The 23,648-nt window shown below is 38.3% G+C and overlaps 3 protein-coding genes across 6 annotated transcripts in view; 2 read left to right on the top strand and 1 right to left on the bottom strand.

The window, feature by feature from the left end:
- The window catches only part of psd2 (pleckstrin and Sec7 domain containing 2), a 45,429-nt gene extending 43,017 nt beyond the window's left edge, over positions 1 to 2,412 (top strand). For all 3 annotated transcript variants that reach the window (XM_065275250.2, XM_065275249.2, XM_065275251.2), the window contains 3 exons: positions 88 to 232; positions 339 to 482; positions 684 to 2,412. In XM_065275250.2, the coding sequence (XP_065131322.1) occupies positions 88 to 232; positions 339 to 482; positions 684 to 890 (496 nt within the window). In that variant the 3' untranslated portion in view covers positions 891 to 2,412. The remainder of the gene's footprint in view (positions 1 to 87; positions 233 to 338; positions 483 to 683) is intronic.
- A 4,323-nt stretch (positions 2,413 to 6,735) lies between these two features.
- Positions 6,736 to 12,242, bottom strand: purab (purine-rich element binding protein Ab). Its single transcript, XM_065263843.2, has one exon. The coding sequence runs from the start codon at positions 12,228 to 12,230 to the stop codon at positions 11,187 to 11,189; it is 1,044 nt and encodes a 347-aa protein (XP_065119915.2). The 5' UTR covers positions 12,231 to 12,242; the 3' UTR covers positions 6,736 to 11,186.
- Positions 12,243 to 13,163: 921 nt separating this feature from the next.
- Positions 13,164 to 23,648, top strand: part of nrg2b (neuregulin 2b) — a 113,511-nt gene continuing 103,026 nt past the window's right edge. For both annotated transcript variants that reach the window (XM_065275246.2, XM_065275245.2), the window contains exon 1: positions 13,164 to 14,816. In XM_065275246.2, the coding sequence (XP_065131318.1) occupies positions 14,405 to 14,816 (412 nt within the window). In that variant the 5' untranslated portion in view covers positions 13,164 to 14,404. The remainder of the gene's footprint in view (positions 14,817 to 23,648) is intronic.

The raw sequence follows: 23,648 nt of genomic DNA, 5'->3' as shown, positions 1-23,648 counted from the left end.
TTACTGTTCTTAGGCATCAGTTCACTTTCAATTTTTTTTTTTTTGTTAAAGCACGTTATGATTTATTTGACTTGTGTCTGTGTGTAGGAGCGAGGAGGAAATGATGTCATGGATTTTCAGGATCAATCTGGTGGCCGCTCTCTTCTCCGCTCCTGCTTTTCCTGCCGCTATCGGCTCAATGAAGAAATTTTGCCGACCTTTGCTGCCTTCATCCACCACCAGACTCAACCAGGTGCGCATTGCTAATTTTTCATCTGGGTTCTGTTCGAAATAGCATATTAGCGTACTACTACTGAGTATTATGCAGCATGCATACTTATTTATTTGCATCGGTGCAGGAAGAGCAATTGAAGTCCCACGAGAACAAACTGAAGCAGATCACTTTGGAACTAGAGGAACACAAGAGGAGCCCGGTAGACCTGATGCCCAAGAGCAAAGAGTCTGAAGAGTATCGAATCAAAGAGCACTATTTAACCTATGAGGTCAGACCCATATAAAAGCAGTTTGTCTTTGAGCTGTCAGATGAATACTTCTCTTTGTTGCCATAGCTATTATCTCAATGCTTTACCTTGCACATACACAAATGCACTTATTTACATTTTAGTCCAGTTTCTTTTTAACATTTCAGAACACCCCTCGATGCAAAATAACCAAAACAAAGCGTTTGAATTTTCTTTATGCAGAAATGTCGATATGAGACTTACATCAGCCTCCTGCAGGCCAAGTTCCGGACGGGAAGTGACGATTTGGATAAGATTGAGGCAAGTTTGTTCAGCATGGATGGGAAAGAAAGTTACCTGCGTAAAACTCAGTCGAGCCCATCTATTAGCCAAGGTCACGGGATTAATGGACGGGCTGGACATAAACACGCTCTGGAGCACAACAGCTGAAGAGTCTTTCAGTTTGACCTCATGTTTGAGATCTCATGTCTGACCACCCATGTCTGGAGTGCGAATGGATATGTGAGACGGACTTGGAGACAAGCGTAGCATTATAACACCCTTATTATTTTAATGTACAGTAAATTTATTATGAACATTGTATGTATTATTAGTATTATTACTACAACAATAAACATTGTTAATAATGCTATGAAGGTTATGTGCCAAATACGAAAAGCGAGGAGACCAAGACTGTATTAAGTAGGATGAAAAAAAATGCATTTAATGTCAAAAAATCACAGCTGTTACAGAAATAAGACGCACATTGACGTTATGCAGCCGCATTTTATGATGTCATCAAGAATTGTGCCGTGACATCACTCTACAACTGTTTATTATTCCATATAGGGGCATGTAATGAAGACATGATGACATCACACTTAATTCGTTCATGACATCATTTGGCCTCTTTGTGACATCACAATATGTATCAATTCCAAGGCTGTGTGTGTGCGGCTTTATGATTGACAGGTCTGGTTAAGATGTAGCATTCGGTTTACTTTTGAGGTGCCTCATTAAGTAGCCAGGTTAAGGGCTTTGCCACGTGCTGGGGTGCATGTAAAGAGTCCCTGAGTATTGTAAGATTCTGTAGTATTATACAGCTATCCCCTTGTAATTATTTATTCTGTTATATTTATTAATTGTAAATTTATTTTCTCCACCCCGGAGCCAAGTTAGTGACACTTGAATACATTTGACCCTTATTTTACTAAGTTTACCATTTTTGCATACTCTTTGATACGGAGCTGACGGATATATATACCTTATATATATAAATATATAATGATAGAAAGTGTCTTAACATACAACAGGGTATGAGGAAAACATTGTAAATTCATTTGTATGCACGATAAAGATGGACTAAACATCGCTGGGTCTGCGTTACAAATGTGCAACAGTGCCGAGGAAGACAACAAACCTTTTGGACTTAAAACAACACGCTCTTATTTCCCTCTTCAATGGACCGCAAAACCTCTACCATGTGTTTTTATGTGCCTGCAGTAGATTTCAGCCTGGAGAGAACAATGAGCAGCAGGACTGCAAACAACATGTCGCCAACCAATCTCTATCTCAGTCACTATAATGTACTGATACATGTTTTATGTGATTACGTATCGCAAACGAGTGACGGAAATATGTCACGGTGACTGCTCACGAGCCACTTAATAAGACTTTGGTCAGCTCTGCTGACACCCAAACCTAATGGTACAAACTTTGAAAAAGTGCAAGTAGATTTTTATAGTCCTGTTTTAAAGCATGAGGACAGTGAGAGTGAGAGGATGAGCTTGCGGCTCTTTTATGCTTTATGAAATGTGGAATGATATAAGCTGCAATTTTATACGTTCTTAGTAATGGCTTTCTTAAAGACCTCTCTATAGCCTACTTTTCGCTTTGGCTGTTGTGCTAACATGATTTTCCCGTTTAGGGTAGAACTCAGACGCTGTTGTAATAAAAGATTGTGATGATTATTTTCCAATGTCCACTTCTGTTGACTTAATCCATGTGTTTAGTCCTGTTTAAAGTTTGGCTTATCTTTTTTTTTTACAGAAAATAAGGCAACTTTATTTTTATCATGTTCACTATGTGCTCTTTTTCCTAAATCTAGTTGATTTATAATTTCTTATTATTAATCTTATATTATCTCTTAATTGTAATGCAAAGCCATGGATTTTTTTGGAAAATACTTTATGCAATATCTCTTTTAGGATTAAGAGTTTAATAACTTTCAAAAAAAATGTTTTTTCTTTAAATATATAAACATACAATAAATGAAAGAACAGCCCCTTTGCTTTTAAACAAAGATTTTAACACCTGTCAAATATAGGTTTCTTCAAAAATACGAAAATGCAATTATCTCAGCTTTGTTCACAATTTGGTAAAGGACATTTGTTAGAGATCAGATTCAAAGCGATGATCAAAACATACACAGAGTTTGTACTGTTTTTGGATCTGTGTATGCAATAGTGTTTTATAAATTGGGTAAGTGCGCCACCTAGTGGATAATATGGATAGCCGTCATTGGTAGGGAAGCGTTTTCTCTTAATTGAAAGAAGTATTAAGTCTATTTTACCACAGATTAGTTGCATTGAAAATCTGTCTTTTCCAATTAAACTGTGTGTACTGATAAATATGACCACTACAGTAGCCTCTCTTAAAGGATTACTCCATAAAAAATCCAGATAATTTACTCACCCAATGTCATTCAAAATGTTGATGTTTTTCTTTGTTCAGTCGAGAATAAATTTAAAAAAAAAGAAAAATATTCTGTGATTTTTCTCAATTTAATAGACTTTATTGGACCCCAACAGTTTACAGTTTAAAATTGCAGTTTTAGCAACACCAAAGAGTTTTGGCTCTTTGCTCCCCCTACAGGTTAGAAGCGTAATTGTCCATTACCCACTGTCATAAATACTGAGGCATAGCTGGCTCTGATTGGATTGTAGGTCTGCCGTAAAGCAAGTTTTTGTAGTATTCACTCGGACTACAGGACCCCTACCCGACGGTTGGAAACTTCTTAAGTGCGGTTTTGGCCGATAGAGGGCTGCAAAGCGAATGTGAAAGTGCTGTTCACCCTGTTTAGAGTGGATGAACGACTGAAACTGTTTTGGAAGCGTTATTTTAAGGTAAAAAAAACTCTTTGGTGTTGCTTTAAACAATCCCAACAAGGCATAAAGGTTTTATCTGTCAAAACGATTGTCATTTTTGGCAATAAAAATAAAAAATATGTACTTTTAAACCACAACATCTTGTCTTGCACCAGCGCGACCTCATTAATACATCATCACACATTAATTAATATCTTTGTGTCAGTTTATTGTTTAGAATGGTCCGCAAATGTGCGTTTTACACAGTGCTTTAAGTGGCCCAAAAGAGGTGCCGGTACTCTATTTTTTTTTCTACTCTATATTGAAGCAGTCAACAGACGACCTTGTAAAAAATTTAAAAAATCCTTTTATAAGTTTGTGGATTTGCTTGAGCTAGAAATATCTACTGAACATAAATAAAATGTGCAAAAGGTAGATATGTGAGTAAAATTTTCAGCATGGTTAAAGATAGAAAGAGCTTGAAAAAAAAACTTTAAAATGACACCAAGACCATGTCCATGGGTTCAAGAATAACAAAATACTGGCCATTTGAAACTAGAAAGTCATCACTTTGTCACATTGTTTTCCATTTTGCGGGTGTTAAAACTCCCGTGGTCGTTCAAATTAATTGAAATTTCGTTCACTTGTAGTTTAGCAATTAAACTAAATGTCTATTACAATTTCAAGAATGTTTTTACTCTGCACATTGCCTGAGGAAATCCGAAGGTGCTTGAACCAAACTGACAGCCGTGACACAGCGGAGATTGCAAAAGGGTATTGGATAAAGCTTGCGTCTGACCTGTAGCTGTCATTCTGGCTTGGTGGGATGTCAGCATGCGAGTCCTCCGATTCTGACCTTGTTCTTTTACTACTCAGAGTCTAAAACAAGGAGGGCATATTAAGTGTTCATTGTATTTTCATTTTAACCGAGCAGCTATGGTTGCGCGTTTCACACACAAACACACACCTCTCCAGAGCACACTGACTGACTGACTGACAGTCAGCGGCAAAAGCGACGCATGCGCTTTTAACTTGTAAACGCAAGGGTGTTTGGGTAATGTAGTCTCTGCTCTCGGTGGGACGAATTAGGAAGCGTACATTGTGAAGGGCGCTCTGAAAAGCGGCAGCGCAGCCAAAGGATTAAATTAAACCTCTGATTTTTAAACAGATGTGCCAATGAGCGTTCCGGTACGCTAAAAGCACGTTCTGGGCGCACGGAGAGGTGATGGTACGCTCAAGAGCTATATTTAGAAGTGGCAGTACTGAGTACCGGCGCGTTCTGGCCCACTTAAAGCACTGGTTTCACATTATGTAATTTGCTTACGCAATTACGTGAGGTCACGCTGGTGCGTCCTATGAAGCTGCAATTTTAAACTGCATTTAAACTGTTAAGGTCCAATTAAAATGAGAAAAATGTTGGAATGTTTTCCCCAAAAAACGTAATTTCTTCTCGACTGAACAAAGAAAGACATCAACATTTTGGATGACATGGGGGTGATTTTTTTAATAAAGTGGATTAATCCTTTAAAGTCAGCAACATAAATAATCACTTAAATGGGTCGTGAACTGATAATTCAAAACTGATCTTTTGATAAGAGATCGTTACTATAAAAATACTCGGTAAGTTTCAAAAATCAACACTTCTTTGTTATTTAAAAAACAGCTTTTATTTAAACCAAGGTCAGAATACTGGTACTATACTCGTCTCAAAAAATTTGTGACTAAATACTGTCTCTGCAGGAGAATAGGGCATTAAGCACCTTTATTTTAAGAGTGTTGGGCTTATTCTGTAAATGATTTAAAACTTTTGCAACATTGTTACCTGATAATAGCAGTGCAGTTACGTCCGTTTGTGAGATCAGATTCAGAGCGATCCTCAAAACTTACACAGACATACAGCTGTTTGCCCTAGGGCATACTTCCGGGTTTTATAAGTTAACTCGTCAATGGTGGGGAAAGAGTTAAAGGTACAAGAAGGTACAAAAGTTGTTACCGGGGCGGTACCTACACTGTAAAAAATACTTTGCTGCCTTAAAAAATTTTGTTGAATCAACTCGGATTTACAAGTCATTTCAACTTACTATTATTTATCTTGAGTTGTTCTATCTACAGGTGAGTTGTTATAACTTATACATTTAAGTTGACTTTTCTCAACTATATTTTATAAGTTGTGACAACTCATCTCTGTTGACATGACTTGTAAATCTGAGTTGATTCAACAAAAAAATTTAAGGCAGCAAAGTATTTTTTACAGTGTAAAAGGTACACATTGGTACACCTTAGAGGTACATACTGGCAGTGGTGTAGTGGTGTCTGGAGAAGTGGGTATACTCTTAATGTATGCCCCCAGTAGAAGTGGGTATACCCCATGCCATCAAATAAAGAGGTGGGTAGACTCCGTATACCTGCGTATACCCTGCACTACACCACTGCATACTGGTACCACAAAGGAACATATCTCTACCAAAATGGTACATATGAACCTTTTTTAACAGGTACTGTCCCAATAACATCTTTTGTACCTTTTTTCTGAGAGTGCAAAAGACAGAAAAAAGCCTATTAATTTTTTAAATATGATGTTTTTAGGTAAAAAAAAAACCATTCTAGTACAAAATAATAAAATAACTAGTTCATGACCACTTTTAACTCATTACACTGATAACAATAAATTATTTATAGAAATGAACAACTATTTCTCCAATATTTGGTATTTTCTGTCCTTAGTTTGATGTTTAAGCTCACTAATATGGGTCTAAAATATTTTCAATAAAGTACCTGCCAAATCAATTAAAACCCTACATCCCTATTCATGTTTTACTCTAATTATATCCAAAGTATTTTATCTGCACCATGCTTTCAAATTTGCATTGAGGATGTAATTTGACTTTAATCTCTGATGGCTCTCAAAAACTTTACTGTATATATGAGATATCACTTTGTCAGCACCTTGGACAGTTCTTTACAGGCTTGATTAAACTGTTTTTAATGGTGCTGCATCATTTTGGGGATTTATATGAATACATTCACACTACTGTGACCCATAAAATGCCACTTCGTGATATAATAGTTCAACGTGTCCCTATACACACTTAAAAATAACAGTATCTTTGAGGTACCAAAAATGGCTCATCTATGGCATCTACGAAGGACCTTTTAAGTAGTGTAGGATTTATTCGTTAACCTAATTAATTCAGAAAAAGACCAATCGATGCCAGGGAGGAATGGATGATTTTATTGCAATTAGTCATTTTCAGACACAAAGGCTTTCCAACTCAAAAACAACATACGTACCTGTACAAAAACACACTTGTTACCATGAAGGTAAATTTTTGAATAAAGTCGTCAAAACACGCAAACAGCAAGGGAGCAAACATAGGATGCAGAGGAGAACGGTTGTGGTCGTGATGAAGAGTAGAACACGACAGGTTTCTAAGCCAATTTAAGCACCATATTCATGATGTAGGGAAGGCAGAACAGAATACCTTAGAATGTATGACGTAAGTTTAACATGGGTACACACATGAGAATAATCATCACAGTATTTTTTTCATTAGACATTTTAACCAACTAAAGAAAATAACAGTTGGTGCACTACTTACTCATCATGCAATTTACTTTAGTAAACCTTCTGTAACACAGACAAAATAGACTTCATTATGTAGAAGAACTTCATAGATTTCTGCCAAACAGCAATTGTCACAAAGCCTGGAAAGTAATTATATAATCTTTAAATGTGAGGTCACCTATCAAAAATAATATGCTGATTTTTTACTTTCTTTATATATTTAAAGTGCAAGTATTTTATCCATTTGATTCAATGCTTTCTGTAAGTATAAAATACAAAGAAAAACAGCAATATGCTTTTCCAACATATATATTTCCAATATATATATAATATATATATAGAGGAATATATATAGGAAACATAAACATATTTATATATTTATATATATATATGCTATCTTTTTTAATAAAGAGGAGCATCATATGTAACAAACCATATATACACACACATCACAGGTCATATATATTTTTAAGTACAACACATTTGATAGGGAATAAAAAGGAGATGGTGGGATATGTAAATACCCTCCTTGTGCATTGACTCTTAATGCTGAACTCCCTCCCGTTTAATACGCAAAATTCTAGCTTATGCTCACAGTAACACGCTAAGCTAGTCAAAGCCTTGAGCTTGTGAGACCGAAGAACCGTGAAGTATGAGAACTAACGTTGTCACTGACCGAGGTTAATCGACAAAGGGGAGATTTATTAGGCAAATGCACAGTATTAGTAAGAGATCAGATCAAGTTTGTTTATGTAAAACATGGGCTATTTCTGCTAAAAATGGAAAACGTAGATATACGAATTACAGGTCCATTTGTTCAGAAATAGACTGTTTACTCAATAAGGACAGGTGACATTGGAATCAGCACCTCGAATTGAAGACTGAAATGGTCTCACAGTCCAGCCCACAGTCAAAAAGGCATCCGCCATCTTATTTTGCCCTGACAGCCTGCTGTGCAGTGTGTCTGAAAGCAAAGGCATAACTTTGCTGGTGGAGAGCTCAAACACAATAAGACCAACGTTTTGTGAAAGTCTTGGCTGAACACTGCCACCTCGACAGAAATTGAGCCTGTCATTTAGTACCCAATAGCACCTTTAGAATTGACTTTTAAAATATAACTTGAAAAGATGTGTGCGTATCTGAATGAGGAAGAGCACGACAATACTTTCCGTGTTAATGTTAGTGGGCACGTTTCAGATTCGAAATGCTCTAGATAGAAAACACCCTTTTCATCAGAAAAAGAAGGCAGGCCTAAACATTATTTCCAGTTTAGATTTCAGCTCACGCTTAACATTTTATATGATCACATGATTAGTCTTCACATAGTGTGGCACACATTGAGCAGTTTTGCAATCGGATCAGGGCAGTGATAAGAAAAGATTTGCGTTACCGGTCTTAAAATAAATGACAAATGTGCAAATATACTTCAAATAGCCTCTACAAAAGCACACAGTTTCAAATTCATTCATAAAGAGATGTGGCCTAACCAACACCTAATGCAGGACGTACAGTATAATGGAAGGTTTTATCAAGCTTGACAAGGTGCCTATGTATGCTTTTAATATTGTGCAGTGGTAAACAAGAGACCAAATACTTTGAAGTAATGACAGCCTATCTTATCCACTCAGGTCCTTAGCATGAAACAGGCCTTCAGGGTCAGTGGCAAACACCCCCAATTGTCCATAGGCTGGTGGTTTTACTATGGGACACTGGCCTTATGTTTTCCTTCACGTATCCAAGCTGAAACTGGAGAATTTTGTGATGTCTGGGTTTTAGTAACTGCTAGGCTTTAGCAACACTATTGAGCTAGCTGACGTCAGGAGGGTTTGAGGAGATTACATTTCTATCTTATTCCTAACATTTTCACATACTTTTAGCAAATAAATATGAATGTTTCTGACCGACGCATTGTGCATTAAACATCGGCTAAAAAACAGACATTAGCAACTGAGTATTAACTACGATTAAGTTTAAAATGGACTACGTCAAGTCGTCGCTACGCCTTTACGTCACAACAAAGGGGCGCACCTGATTGGCAGAGAGCAGAGCAACCGCCATATCCACGAGAGCTGTCAGACTCTTGCAATTTTTGGTGACCGGTTAGAAGAATGAACCCTTATTTTGACTTAGGCAGTTCGACAATTCCAAGAAAGGTTAGTCGTCTTGTTTTGAACCTCGTGCGCAAGTTTAGTTACTAAAAATATTAAAGGTCCGCTTCATAGGTTGATTTTTGTCGTTACAGGAGAGGATCCTCTTCACACACGCGAAGGAATGCGGAAATTGGCACGCGGCCCTACAGTATATTGCACGCGATACTTAAATGTAAGCACTGGAAATTTAGTGAGTAAAGTGTAATCTCAGGGTGCGATGTGAGGAGGTTCAAAACAAGTTAGCAACTGATAAGTAAGACCGGCAGAAAAAAAATCCCACGACTGGGGATAGCACCATACAAAAACCACACAGCTACTGCCTCGGCCATAAGTGTACTACTATATTGGCCTATATTAGCATAACGCTGGGCTGTGACAAGAAACATACACGCAGCCATATAATTTTTTTATCTATTATTTTTTTTCACGGAGCACGAGCAGACCCCCAACGCCTTTAGGTGACTGTGCCGCGTTAACTTCGTTTCGAAATTACCATAAAGCAAAGTTTACATATTAATTGTCATCAATTAAGCCAACAGGTGGATCAATTTTGGCATTGCATTATAAAGGTAAAAATTTGGGTGTACGACATCTCGTAATTATAGTAATTTGACACGACTTTAACATTAGCGTACATCCATGTTTACGTCAGCGCTGTTTGATGAAAACGCAATCGTCATCTTTTCGATGACGTGTGGGACGGAGTGTCCCCGCGTGCCTCTTTCTTTGATTGGCTTGAAGAAGTCATTTAAGAAGCTCCACGAGTGGTACAGCAACAACGCAGTTGTGACCCCGACCGACAAAGACAAACAGCGATCGGAAAAATATTGTACACGTAAAGCATGTAAACGTGTGGAGAGATTATAAGGCACCAGAGTTGTTTTTGACGTTGTAGAGGATGCTCCGCGCAAGTTCACATGCACCCGCGCCGGTTTTAACGCAACATACGCACACTAGTGGACAGCTTCTTTCTGAGTCCCCCCACCCCAAAACAAGCACCCCCCTCCCACCTATTCCCAAAAAAATAAAAGAAAGAAAAATTCCCACAGAAAACGTGGGTAATTTTATAAGGATCTAAGTACATCTGATTCACAAAATCATAGTTGTATATCTATGTTAGCACTTCAATGAAACTGTCTGCCCAAATGTCAGTGGGCATGGTGCAACAGGTTTTGTACTTAACAGGAACAAACGTCAACCGGTCATTTCAGCAATGCGCCCCGGGTTCACTGCGCGGCTACCGAAGCACACATTGCATGACGCGTGCAAACAAATGAACTCATTTGCTTTATGTATATAGTTAACAGGCAAACGAGTTAACATCACATCTAAATTTCCTCATATGCATTTAAGTCGAACAAGAAGAAGGGGTGAAATCCGTTTTTTTACAGATCAAATATTCTGACGTAGTGCAAGTTATATTATGTCGTCAGCACTTGCCGTACCATTACTTGTAATGTTCGTTTGCATTTTTAATGCAATTTTTAATGTTCCTATACAATAGCTTTTGTGCTGGAAGTCAAAATAGCACTAATTATAAATTTTTTCTCATATTTTTTCACCTTTTTGCACCTTTGGAAATATTGTTATAATAGCTTGGATGTGTCAAACACATGGGTAAAGAGGGAAATACACACACTTCCGCCTATATGACACTCGCACCATCCTGGACACGGTTCATATACATCATGTTATCTATAGCAGCGTCTTACTGTTAAATGGTGAGTAAGTGGGTGACATCCGGCGATGGGTGAAGAGATGCAACTGTTAAAGTCTGTGAGGGTTGTGTGTTGAGCGATCCCTTGAAAATCTATCTCACGTCTCGCATTACAGTAACGTTTGATTATCATGTCATTCGTTATATCTCTTTTTATATAATGTCCTATTCTCCGCGGATATACATCGTGTTTGTGTATGTATGTATATATATATATTTATATATCCATTAATCCTCGTCCACGTCGTCCCCGTGCAGGCCCTCGGGTTGCATCTCGCGCGCTCTCCTCTCTCTGCTCCTCTCCTGGATCTTTTTCATCTCGTCCGCGTATTTGCAGAACGTTGATCCGAATTTGGACCAGACTTTGCTGGGCACCGTGATGGAGTTGCGGTAGGTGGGCTTCACCTCGCTGACCCGCATGAAAACTCCGTACTTGTTGGAGCCCACGTCAAAGAAGAAGCGTTTGTTATCCACAGTTAACGAGGTGCCCTCTGGTAGCTCTGCGGGGTCCTCGTCTACGCCGAAGTCGTCGATGAGTTTAGCCAAAGCGTCACGGAACTCGATTAGTCCCTGGGCTGGAAGAGCGATAGTCTGGCCTTGCGATGTCCCCAGTCCGGGCCCCCGATTCACGGTCTGTCGGATCCTCAAAAACCTTCCCCTCTGGTTCTCCTTCAGATCCATGTAGTACTTTCTGTTCTCTCGCACCAGAAACTCGCTCTTAAGCGCCCTCCTTGGCTCGTCTTGCACCATATCGGGGTTGCTGGGGCCCAGCTGGGCGTAATGTTCGATGAAGTCTCCCAAATAGTCGCGGAACTCTACGGCTACCGACATGGAGAGAGTCAGGCGGCTCTTGTTTCCCCCGGCCCCGACCTCTGCTATCTTCAGAAAACGGCCCTTGACGTTCTGTTTAACGTCGAGATAGAAGCGTTTGTTCTGAATGTCAACTCGCTTCGAGGCGAGCTCCTCTGTGTCGTGCTGGAGCCGCGATGCTGCGCCCACCGCACCCGGGTGCATCGGGCCGGCACCGGGGCCTGTGGCGAATCCACCATGCTCACTTCCACTGTCTCTATCCGCCATGATGCAGCCTCCCCGCTTTCCTTCTTTATCCGTCTCCCTCAGCCCTGCTGCAAAAGCGAATGCTGCTGAGCGACCACAGCGCTCTCGCGAGATCTCCGCGTATGACTCTAAACTGGAGGTCTTCTGCAGTCTGTAGATTTCTGGGTTGGTTAAAGTCATATCAGCGTTAAGATTGCGCACATACGTGGTAAACATGCAAAAGAATATTGTTTTTAACTATTTGTCTTCATCAGCAGACGTAAAAATTATGTGACCAGTTATGTTATTATGACTTGTGTTAAAGAGAGGGGGAAGTGGAAAATTAAAGAATAATAAATGGCAACATTTAGGTATTTAGGCATTTTATTGTATTTTGGTAACTTTTGTACTACTTTGAAACATGCCATGAGAATAAACGTGCAAAGAAAGTAAAGGGGAGATAAATGAAAGATCAAATGAATTATATTTCTGCTCTGTATAAATGATGGGTAGGTATAAATAGTATTTTAAAATTATAATTGGCCATAGTTTTGTAAAGCTGCATAGCTGCTATTGTAAAGTAATACATTTTCTTATGACTACAATTACAAACGTTCTTAATATCGGATGTGTTTGCTGTTCAGCACCACGGACAGCGACAACGCCGCGCCCACAATTGGGTGAATTGTCCTGAATGAACGCATGAATCTGAATGAATGAAACATCACGCTTGTGCTTTATAAAATCACGTTAACTGTCTGTGTACTGTATGAAAAAATGAAGTTTGCTTGTTCTTTAAGCTGTACGTTTCATCAAGATAATTTTAGATCCCCAAACTGACATGTTTTTTTCCAGAAATATGTGTTCTCAATTTAAAATATCAAAATCGCTGTCGTTGTTTGTCTAAAGCAAGACAAGTGTTCAGAATTCACATCTCTTGCAAATCTGGTTATTACATACTCGCTTTTTGACTGCAGATGTCGCCCTAAAGCAGCCTTTGGACAGCCATGGAACATTCATTCACTCACGACGCATTTACTGGCACAGCCAATGATGTAACCCAATTGAACTTAAAAATGACTCCAAGCTTCTTTCATACCTTTCAGAAAACATAATAATTATTAATTTAATGAGTTTTTTTTTTTTGATGTCATCATACTTGAAATGACCGGTCCCCTTCTCTTTTTATAGACCAAATGCACAGGCTGTATGCCAAATACCCGCAGGACCTGTTGCCGGGGTAAATATGGCTGATATGATGATCGGTGGTTTGCTGTCTTGCTGTCGTTTTGGCGCCTGGTTAATCGCGTTTTGGGGCAAAATGGTGAATGTGACCTGAATGGGCATTTTTCGTTAGTAAAAATAACGCAGAGCGCACTTTTCACTATAGGCATCAGTTGTATTTAGAGCTCTTTTTCGCAGCGTTAGTCATCATCGCATCTGCGGTGGCCCGACTTTTTCTGTATTAGTTGACAGCCCGTCTAAAAGAGAAAGAACTCTTATAAACGAATAACTTGTCGATTTTTCTATGATGCGTTTTTAATTGTTTTGCTAAATTAGCCTATATTGCGCGTAATAGCGATCAGCTCGTGACATTGGCTGGCTGGTTTCGAAGGATTGTAGTTGACCTACAGCTGTCGCATGTGGCTGGACGGTTCCACTGTTGCTCTTCTATCATTAGCGTATCATTAGGACTTTCAGCAGACGCCACAGCCCAAGCGGCTGAGATCTGCTCACGTAAGCCGCCGCCGTAGGCACGGTACACGGGCAGCACGAGCAGAGGGCACGCGCTTGTTGCATCGCCCAAATGAACAGCTCCCGCGCGCGCGATGCGCGTCGTTGCTTTCTGGATCACAAATCTGGCGTCAGTTTTTACCGGTAGACCTTAAGACGAGGGGCGCCTCGAGGGAAACGGCTTGATTTTGGCAACTCTGCTTTTTTGTATGTGCACCGAACTCCAATCTTTTCTGTGCACGAGCAAAACGTCTTTTTCGCAGGCTGTGCGCCCATCTGGGCGATGACATTGGTTGGATAGAGGAGCGTCTACTGTATACTGGCGTTGTGCAGCATCTGGCGGTCTCGTAAAGGAGCGTCATTTATGAATGCATATTTATTGGGTTTCGGGATTGTGTCGAAGGAGAATGCAGCAGCGAGATCTTGCGCCTCAGCAGTGTCACTGACCGGGTTTGTTTCCGGTTCCTAAGTGGCTGGTGTTTCCCTATCACCAACTGCATGGGGAAAGCGGCACACACAGATGGCATGGACACTTGCGCAAGGTCTGCCGCTCTGCCCTGCTACCGGAGCCTATTCGCACTCAGTCCCCCACCACCTTCTCCACCGTCCTCGCCCCTCGTCAGCCCCGAGAGCACTGCAGCACCGCCGCCGGCCGCCCCTGAGCCACAGCAGACGGCATGAGGAGGCTTGATCCGGTGCATTTCTCCATGCTCGTCATCGGGGTCTCCTTCGCCTGCTACGCCCCGAGTTTGGATTCGCTGCAGGACCAGGCTTACCGATCGGCCGTGGTGATTGAAGGCGAGGTGAGCTCGCTACCCGAGAACGTCTCCGTGGAGCCCTACAGTGTGAATGTCAAAGTGTTGGACGTGTGGCCGGTGAACAGCGGCGGGCTGGAGCGCGAGCAGCTCGTCACCGTCGGGGAATTCGGCTCCGAGGCTCCGTGCGTTGCGGTGGAAAAGCACCACAGATATCTATTTTTCATGGACCCTACACAGGAGCCCTTAGTATTCAAAGCATCCTTTGCTCCTTTGGACACCAGTGAGAGTAATCTTAAAAAAGATGTGGAGAGCATATTGTGTCAAGACTGCGGTAAGTTTATTAACTGTGACCGTATCGTTTTCACTGCTGTTTCAATTTTTAACAGATAACGCATCCACATCTAGTAGGAGTGTGCTGGAACATAATGCGCTTTTCTGTGGAGGAGAATGGAAAGATGTAGAAAGTACCATGTTCAAGCGTATAGGTTTGGTTTTTGGGCGTCTCTGCAGTATTGTTCCTAATTACCCTTATAAACATTTAGGTGTAGACCAGGTCACACAATCACACACAGTCTCTCTCTCACTCTCTCTCTCTCTCTCTCTCTCTCTCTCTCTCTCTCTCTCTCTCTCTCTCTCTCTCTCTCTCTCTCTCTCTCTCTTTCAAGCAGTAGAAGAGGAGAGAGAGAGAGAGAGAGAGGCACTGACCACATCATCCTGACATGCATTAAATTAGCAATTATTCTTTACTCTCAGCCGACGGGTTTCAATCAATACGAAGCAATGTACACGATTCTTCAGCCGTAGAGCAGCCTATGAAACACGTGATTTAAAATAATGCAGCATGATATCATGCAGTCACATAAGCTTCTGTGATTCACAGTAAGTCCCCCGGCTGTTGGAGGTTTGTAAAGTTGTGCCTCAGAAGTGTGTGTAAAATAATGCGGACGTCAACATACAAATTAGCTTATAGTTGGCACAAAACCACGTGATGGGAAACTGAAAATCTGCTGGATGTGGTTGGTTAGGGGATCAGGTGGCACAGGCAAGGCCCCTAAAGAAAGGGATTCCCGTTCATGATGCAGATAAGCCCTGATCTATAGCATATTATCCATCCCTGTTAATATCTGACATACTGTAAAGTTAATGTTCTCTGGCCTGGGTGTAGAAGACATAACACTGACCCATTACAGCATGATTTCATTTATGCATCAGAGAGCCTTTTAATAACTTTTGTTTTATAGCTTTATAGATGAGTTTATTGAAAAGGGATTGTGAGGTACATGTCTGAAACAGCAGTTGCATTTTAGTGCAAATAGCTTTATGTATCAGTTGACATTTTGTGCAAACTAACCAAACTTGAAATGTAAGGGGTTTGGTAGTGTTTTGTATACTACCATTTTGACAGTATTTGTTAGAAAGACACCATCTTAAAATATTTATATATTTTTTTATTTTACATTGTAATTTCTGTTTAACATGTATGCATACATAAATAGATTTGCAAAATATTCTCTTTAGGAACAGATTGTGCCTTTTGACTAAAATAATATACTATAGGACCTCTTAGTGGAGAGGTTTTATTAAATCAACTTAATCTGTTGCTTTGTGCATCTGTTAATATAAGTGTCTGGATAACCAAAGTAAGGGTTTGTCATAGTTTTGTATGGTGCCTTATTGCTAGCATTGGCTATAGATAAGTTTTTTAAAATATTCATTTTTCAAATAGCTTTTTACTTTACCAATCTAATTTCCACTCCATTCAACATACAGTATATGTACACATCATGCGATATTGTGTATCATGTGAATAACGTTAATATACAGAGAGGGAACCATAAGCTATCTCTTTGTTTAATGCCAGTATCTCTTCCGGTGTAATGGAGTATCATTAAATTACAAATAACATTTCCCTAAAATCACATTACATATTATTATTTTATTTGTTTCTTCCTGACCTGTTTTTAGATAGTCCTGGATGAGTTTTAGGGAAAGCAGTTGCATAGCATACAGTACCAGACAGAAACATTGTCTGTCAAGGACACTCGTATTAATGTTAGGGACATGATTGAATATTTAGCCTTGCCAGGATACTTTACTGTATGTAAACATTTTGTCCAATGAGAGCTGTTTGATACCACATTAGATTAGATTTAAGACAGACAAAACCTGATCCTATGAGCTACCATGTATATCTATCAGGGTTCCCACGGGTTCTTTAAATCCTTGAAAGTTTGTGAATCTGGGGGGAAAACCTGGGAAGTTTTTGAAAATATATATACATAGATGCAGGTAATCAAAATCTATTTTATGCAAGAAGGTTTTTTTTTTTTTTTTTGGAAAAAAATCCATATTATTCCATGTGTAGGGTAGGATAATATCATAAAAATTCTAGACTTTTTAAGCACACGTGCTAAACTGTTTGCTTTAAATGTTTCTGATTGCGAAGGTTGATTCATACCAAAATGCTTTTTGCATAGTTGTGTTTGACACATGAAAACGTCTCTGGTTACGTATGTAACTGTTGTTCCATGAGAAGGGAACGAGACGCTGCGTCTCCCTTGCCATACTTCCTGCGTCCCTGTAACGCCGTCTTTGGCAATATTTCAGATAGCGAGATACTTCCTGGCTCCCGCGTCACCTTGTCTTTGTCATTAAGCCTCACCATTGGTTGAATTTGATATATACATTCAGGTGCACTTACTCCTGGAGGCGTCCCCAAAGTGTTACCGCAGTGACACAGCGCGAGTTCCCTCGAAAGGGAACTGTAACAATATATCTATTAAAGGTAACACAATGTAACCTTGCTCTCACTTGAAATGTGTCCCCACATTTAGTCCTTGAATTTGAGGGTATTGGACCTGGAAAGTCCTTGAAAGGTCCTTGAATTTGAAGTTAACTACAGTAAGGTGTGGGAACCCTATATGTGTTTTGGCCTAAATATATATTAAACTTATATCTCAGTTCAATTTACTGTATATTTGAAATCTTATTTGAATATTTCATGAAATCGTTTGGTTCAGTGTTACACTTAACGTCACACTGCAAATTAAATAAGTATAAATTAGTTTAATTTTAAAATTAGTAGGTTTTTATTAGGTTTTTTTGTGGTTGATGTCAATAATAAGAAAGCTGTATGGCCGATATATAACACAAATGTTATTACAGTTAATAAGAAACAAACAGAAAATTGGTAAAAAAAAAAAAATTTAAATAAATAAACTTTAAATAAAAAAAACATTTTTACAGACATAAATAATGTGGATCTGATAGCTCACGGTAATGTTTGAATAAGTGTGTTAAACTAGTGTGGTGTTGTGTGTGACACAACATCATTTAAAAAAGTGAATAATGATTGGTCTGTCAGACTTTGGCTTTAAATTTGAGTGACTCTGAGTGTCTCTTTTATTACAAACTAGTGATATTACAATATATTGCAGATGCCGATATATTGGCCGATATTTGATTTTTTTTTATCGCCATGGGCCCATAAGTTGTTTCAATCGACCAGTAAATTTCTCTTACTTAAATTTGATTTTTGTAATAGGGATGCACCGATATGGAAATTTTGGCCGATACCGATAACTCTTTATATTTTGGGGGCGATAACATATATATATATATATATATATATATATATATATAGGCCGATAAATATTCATATTAATTTCACAATGAAAAACTCCCAGACCGCGGACATCTTGTCTTTGCGCTAGACTAGCATACTCTTCTTAAGCCCGCAACACGTGTCACACGTGCTATGTCACAGAAAGCACCAATCAAAACTCCACATGGCCAGCAATGAGCAAGTGAAGTGGTTCAACAAACCAAAATAATCCATCATTTATCTGCTTTCATTAATCGGCCTAATTTTGCTATCAGACCGATAACCGATAATATAAAAAATAAGCAGTTATCGGCTGATAATGATATGTCGGGCGATATATCGTGCATCCCTAGTTTGTAATAAAAAAGAAACTCAGTGTCACTCAATGTTAAGCCAAAGTCACACACCACACTAGTTTGCGACACTTTTTCAGACAGTACCGTGAGATGTCAGATTCACATTAACTATGTCTTGTAAATATGTTTAAAAGGTATATTTATAAATGTTATGCATAACAAATGTATTTTTATTTCAACATTTTCTGTTTGTCTATTATTTATCTTTAATAACATTAGTGTTACGTTGGGCTTACATCGGCCAATCGGCAATACACTTTTTTAATATCTGTATAGGCATCGGCCATAAAGAAAAACTCATATCGGTCGACCACTATTACAAACATTACATTTAAGTAATATCGAAATTTACTGGCCGATTAAAAAAATTTATCAGCTGATGCCGATAATAAAAAAAATGTCCAAATATCGGCAGATATATCGGTCTCTGCAATATATTGTCCTATCACAATAAATTAAAATGGCATTTGTCTACCCCTCACAAAAAAGATGTCAGAGACCAAAAAACTGAGAGAGAAATATGTTAGGTAGGTCAGATGTTATATTTTAGGAGAATTTACACAGTGAAAGCATCAGATGAATTGAGGACAGGTGCTTCACGATGCCATATAAAGAACATTTAACATCCGTTGCACAAAAGATTCTTTTAACTGATAAAAAGTTTCTTTATATTATACAAATGTAAGAAAGAAATGTTTTTAAAGAACCTTTGACTGAATGTTTTTTTGAGGATCCAAAAATGGTTCTTCTATGGCAATGCCGTGAAGAACTTATTACGCGCCTTTATTTTTTAGAAGTGTACCAAACTTAATGTTCCTCAAACCTTTGCCCCAATCCTGACATGATGGACATCAAACATTCAGTCTAATTCCAGCATCGCTAATTGCTCAGACTAAAAGCCACAAACATTTACTTGAAGCCTAACAGTCACTAAATTTTAATTCAAAGCATTACTAAACCAATTTATTTCAGTATTCTCCCATATTATGGTCCAGTCTGAGCTTTAGTTTGCAGTAATGCTTGTCGTTTCTCTCAGAGAGCAATCTTTATAGAGACTTGTACACTCAGAAACACAGCTCAGATCAGAGTTCAGAGACTGAAAGGCATGGCAGGACTACGGAGAGAGAGACATACAGACAGGATATAAATTGGGCTGTACTAAATGTGACTGATAACAGTGACCATACCTTGAACTGCAGAAACTGAAAGTTGAAGAGAGAGACAGCAGGCAGTTTGAATGTGCAAGATTGTGAAAGAGAGAAAGAGTGCGTGTGTTGAAAAGAGATCTCAAGCTCGTATGAATTATGCAGGCTGCAGTCTAAAGTGCAGTTTTAGCTGACCATGTTCCTTTTTCACTCATTTGCCAACGATTTATATTTTACAGTAATGTCACCATGTACTTTTTCAAACATAGAACAGAAAGATTAGGGCCGAGATGGAAAAAAGATGTTAAGATGCAAAACAGTACGAATTTATCAGCGCTGCTGTGCTTTGTTTCACCAGTGCCACGGTAGTGCATTCATTACAGCGTTGTTGCATTTCCACTGCGGTCTTAAACATTTCTGCACAACCTTTAAGCCATGAAAACATGCAGAACATTAGAGGTTATATTACAGAAATAGCCCCACCTCCTGGTCGGATTATGGTAATGCTGACAAATCTCCCAAAAGACAGCAAGTTGGAGATAAGCCCAACGAATACATGCAATATAGAATGAGCTTGTGTCTGTATTTTGATATGTAGATTTGCCCCATTATATGAAGGTCTGCCAGACGATCAATAAAGCAACATAAGAAGCTTATAAAGATAGTAAATGTCCTTTACGCTGGGGAAGGACAGTTGAAGTTTACCCAGTCACTGAATTATTGAACAGCACTTAGTTTATCTTCGGTCCCCTGCCACAAACACACACACATTTCTCCTCTGTAGTTAGTTGACTTTAGTTTGCTACACGATTGCCAACATGCAACTCCAAAGGCTGTGACACCATTTCTTTACTTTTGTACTAAATAGAGGAAAATAGATTATCTGCAATATTAAGAGACTTTGGTTAAAGTCACCAGGTGCTACGATGCGGTTTGAAAGTCTACAAGTGATTTATTTAATACAAACTTATTTTTGATAAACTTGTGACCGCAGTGTTAGAAATAAACAAACGTTGTCACTGGTGCAGTACCCTTTAAAAGTTCCCCATGTATCATTTAGGTACAGATATGTACCTTTGAGGTACAATATTTATCTTTAAAGTACCAGGTGAGAGGGGGCACAACCTAACGCTTTTTGGTTTTGGCTCAATCATTAAAAAAATTGAGTTTGATCCATTATATTTTTACACAAGCAACACACACATCTCTGCTACAAATGAACATTTGAAGTTTGTTTCTAGTACTTACCATTCTTGGACAATTACACCAAACGTGACAGAAGTGCAAACGTTACAACTTACCTAGTTAGTTGTAACACTTGCTAAAAATTAAGTTTGTTTATATATCTGTCAATAATAGACAGGTATCCACACTGTATTCATTCATCCAGCCCCTTTCTAACAATAGTTAAATTATAAACGGATACAAATGTCTAAATATGTGAGAAAAAGCAGAACAATTATGACACATTTTTTATTATATATTTTTTTTTTATATTTTCAACCCCACCAAAAAAGTTGCTAAGAGCTGCAGACATATTTCAGAATGATGCTATGTTCTAGTCAACAAGACACTGATTAAGATGACATAACAATGGATTTGGTATCTTACACACCCGACTCAGAAACCGGAAAAAAAAACATATGATGAAAAAATGTACTTACATGCCACCAAAACACTCGTTCATCAATAACTCTCTGGAAAAACATTATACATTTCCAATAATGTGGAGATCGTCTTTTGGCAGCATGAAAAAAATACAGGAAAAAACAAAACGCTCAACCTTGTGCAACAATGTAAACAGTCTGCACTGTAAAAAATCCAATTAATGAAATGTTGGAAGGGCAAAAATATATAAGTTAAACCAATTTTCTTGTTTGTGCTTAGTTGAGTAGACATATTATTTTAAGTCTAGATAAATCTGTGTTTAAAACATTAGGTGAATGGTTATTTCCAAATTCAGTCAACATTCAGAATGGCTATATTGACTGAACTTATTAAGACAAATCAGGTCAATATGTGGACTTATGACAGCTATGTTTCCTGACAAAAAATGCTCATAATATTACTGTTATTTGGTAACAAAATGTAATTTTAAGAGTTGTTCAGGCGTGAATGTATGTGATTTAAGTTTAAATATGCGGTCGGTTAATAAAGATCGCGTCTATTTAAAAATGTGCTCGGACACTTTCGGACGGAGAAGAGCTCCAGATGAGCTCCAGAAAATCACAGACACTTAAGCGCTCACACCCCGCCCAGCGCAGCCTCGCCTCGGCAAGCCCATCAGAAATCGACTGCTGGCTCTGATATATCTGTGGCGTTTAAACATGCGATTTAATTCATTTTAATTTCTCATACTTAATAATAAAAGGTTTACCTGTATGTTTTAAATCATATTTTAGGATTGCACTTAAATGATATCGCTGTTGAATGATATTTCATATCTTTCACATTTGTTATAACTGGGCTGCGTACTGCCTGCGAATTTGAACTTCAGAGCTGAAGGTGCGAGTGGAGAAATAGTCCCAATATCATAACAATCTTAAAACTTCTAAATATACCCGTGTGTGTACCCGTGTGCGTGCGTGCGCGCGTGCTCGCGCGTGTGCATGTATGTATGTATGTATGCGCGTGCGTCTGTGTATTTTGAATTTAAAATGTTTTAACTCGGAAGGATCTGGATTACAGGGCATTTCATCTGAGATCAATCCGCACATATAACAACACCTGTATCACTTACTGTTTCACACAAGGAAGGACACAAGTCAGCCGTTTCCTCAAGTTCACGTCAGGTAAGTGTTTGTAATTAAATGTTAATTTTAGAATATATTAATTGGCAAAGAGGCAAATACTCGACGTTTTTGTAATTATACTTTTGTAAAGATATATTAGAAGTGTGTTATGTTATGTGACCGAAGTAAAGTGGAGCTATTTTAGTTAAGATAAAAAGCCTGGATATAGGGTTGGTTTACCGGACAGAGTTTAGAACTCGGTCTTTATTATAATTCGGACATTTTTACAAACAAACCTTATATAATATAATACTGGCGTGCATTTTGAGACAAAACAATAGCACTCATATGTTAAGAGATGTCAGTAAGTTATTTTAGTCAGTGAAAAGCCCTGTCCGAGAAAACCGCCCAATAGTGTTTAATTGTGTGTGATGTCTGAGGGAAATTTGGCCTAACATTAACGTTATTTAGGGAATAAAGTCTTTCACCGTCAAACTTTATTTTATTAAACATGTTATTTATGTATGTGTGTGTGTTTATATTCCTCTGTTTATCAAACCAGACCAGAAGGATACATAGCGAGACAGTCTCCGCTTGGACTGGCTGAGGAAAGTCTCCTAAATGGCCCTGTTCTGACTGACTTTGGAGGCTTTTTGGACTGTTTTATGCCCTCTATTTAAAAAAGACTTAATTCTGTATGTTCAGTCTTTATGATAAGTGACTAAGTGAATAAAAAGCTTTTGTTTTTATGTGACTGAAGTTAATTATTTTGTTTACAACACCAGCATAAATTATTTGAAAAATAATTTAAAAATGTTATTAAAAAAATCCCAAATAATAAATATTAATTGAAGTAACACATAAAACATTGAGTGAATACTTAAATTTTAATTGACAGAGTCTTTGCTGTAAGTTTTTAAAGATTCAACTGATTAAAACATTTTAGTTGAATGAACTATAAAGCTAATTGAGCCAACATACTTTTTTATATTTGAGTCAAATTTGGGCCAACTAAAAAACATCAATCCATGTAACACTTTGGAGACAGAAATTGAGTGAACGTAAAATTTCTGTGGAACTAGTTACTAAAAAATAATTCATTGAGCCAACAATTTATTTTTTACAGTGTGTGTTACAACTAACCCTGCATACGTTTTTGCCCCGTGCACCACTCGCTGTAAAAAAAGCTGTATGAAGTTAAACTATTTGGTTTTGCAAGTCAATACAACCTACTATATTAAGTTTTGACTTGTAATAAGTTGACATAACTTATAAGTTAAACAAGTTTTTATATTTTTATTTTATGTTAAATATAACAAATTATGT

This window comes from Paramisgurnus dabryanus, chromosome 16 (genome assembly GCF_030506205.2).
Source record: "Paramisgurnus dabryanus chromosome 16, PD_genome_1.1, whole genome shotgun sequence".
NCBI lineage: Eukaryota > Metazoa > Chordata > Actinopteri > Cypriniformes > Cobitidae > Paramisgurnus > Paramisgurnus dabryanus.
This window is presented reverse-complemented; position numbering and strand designations above follow the sequence as displayed.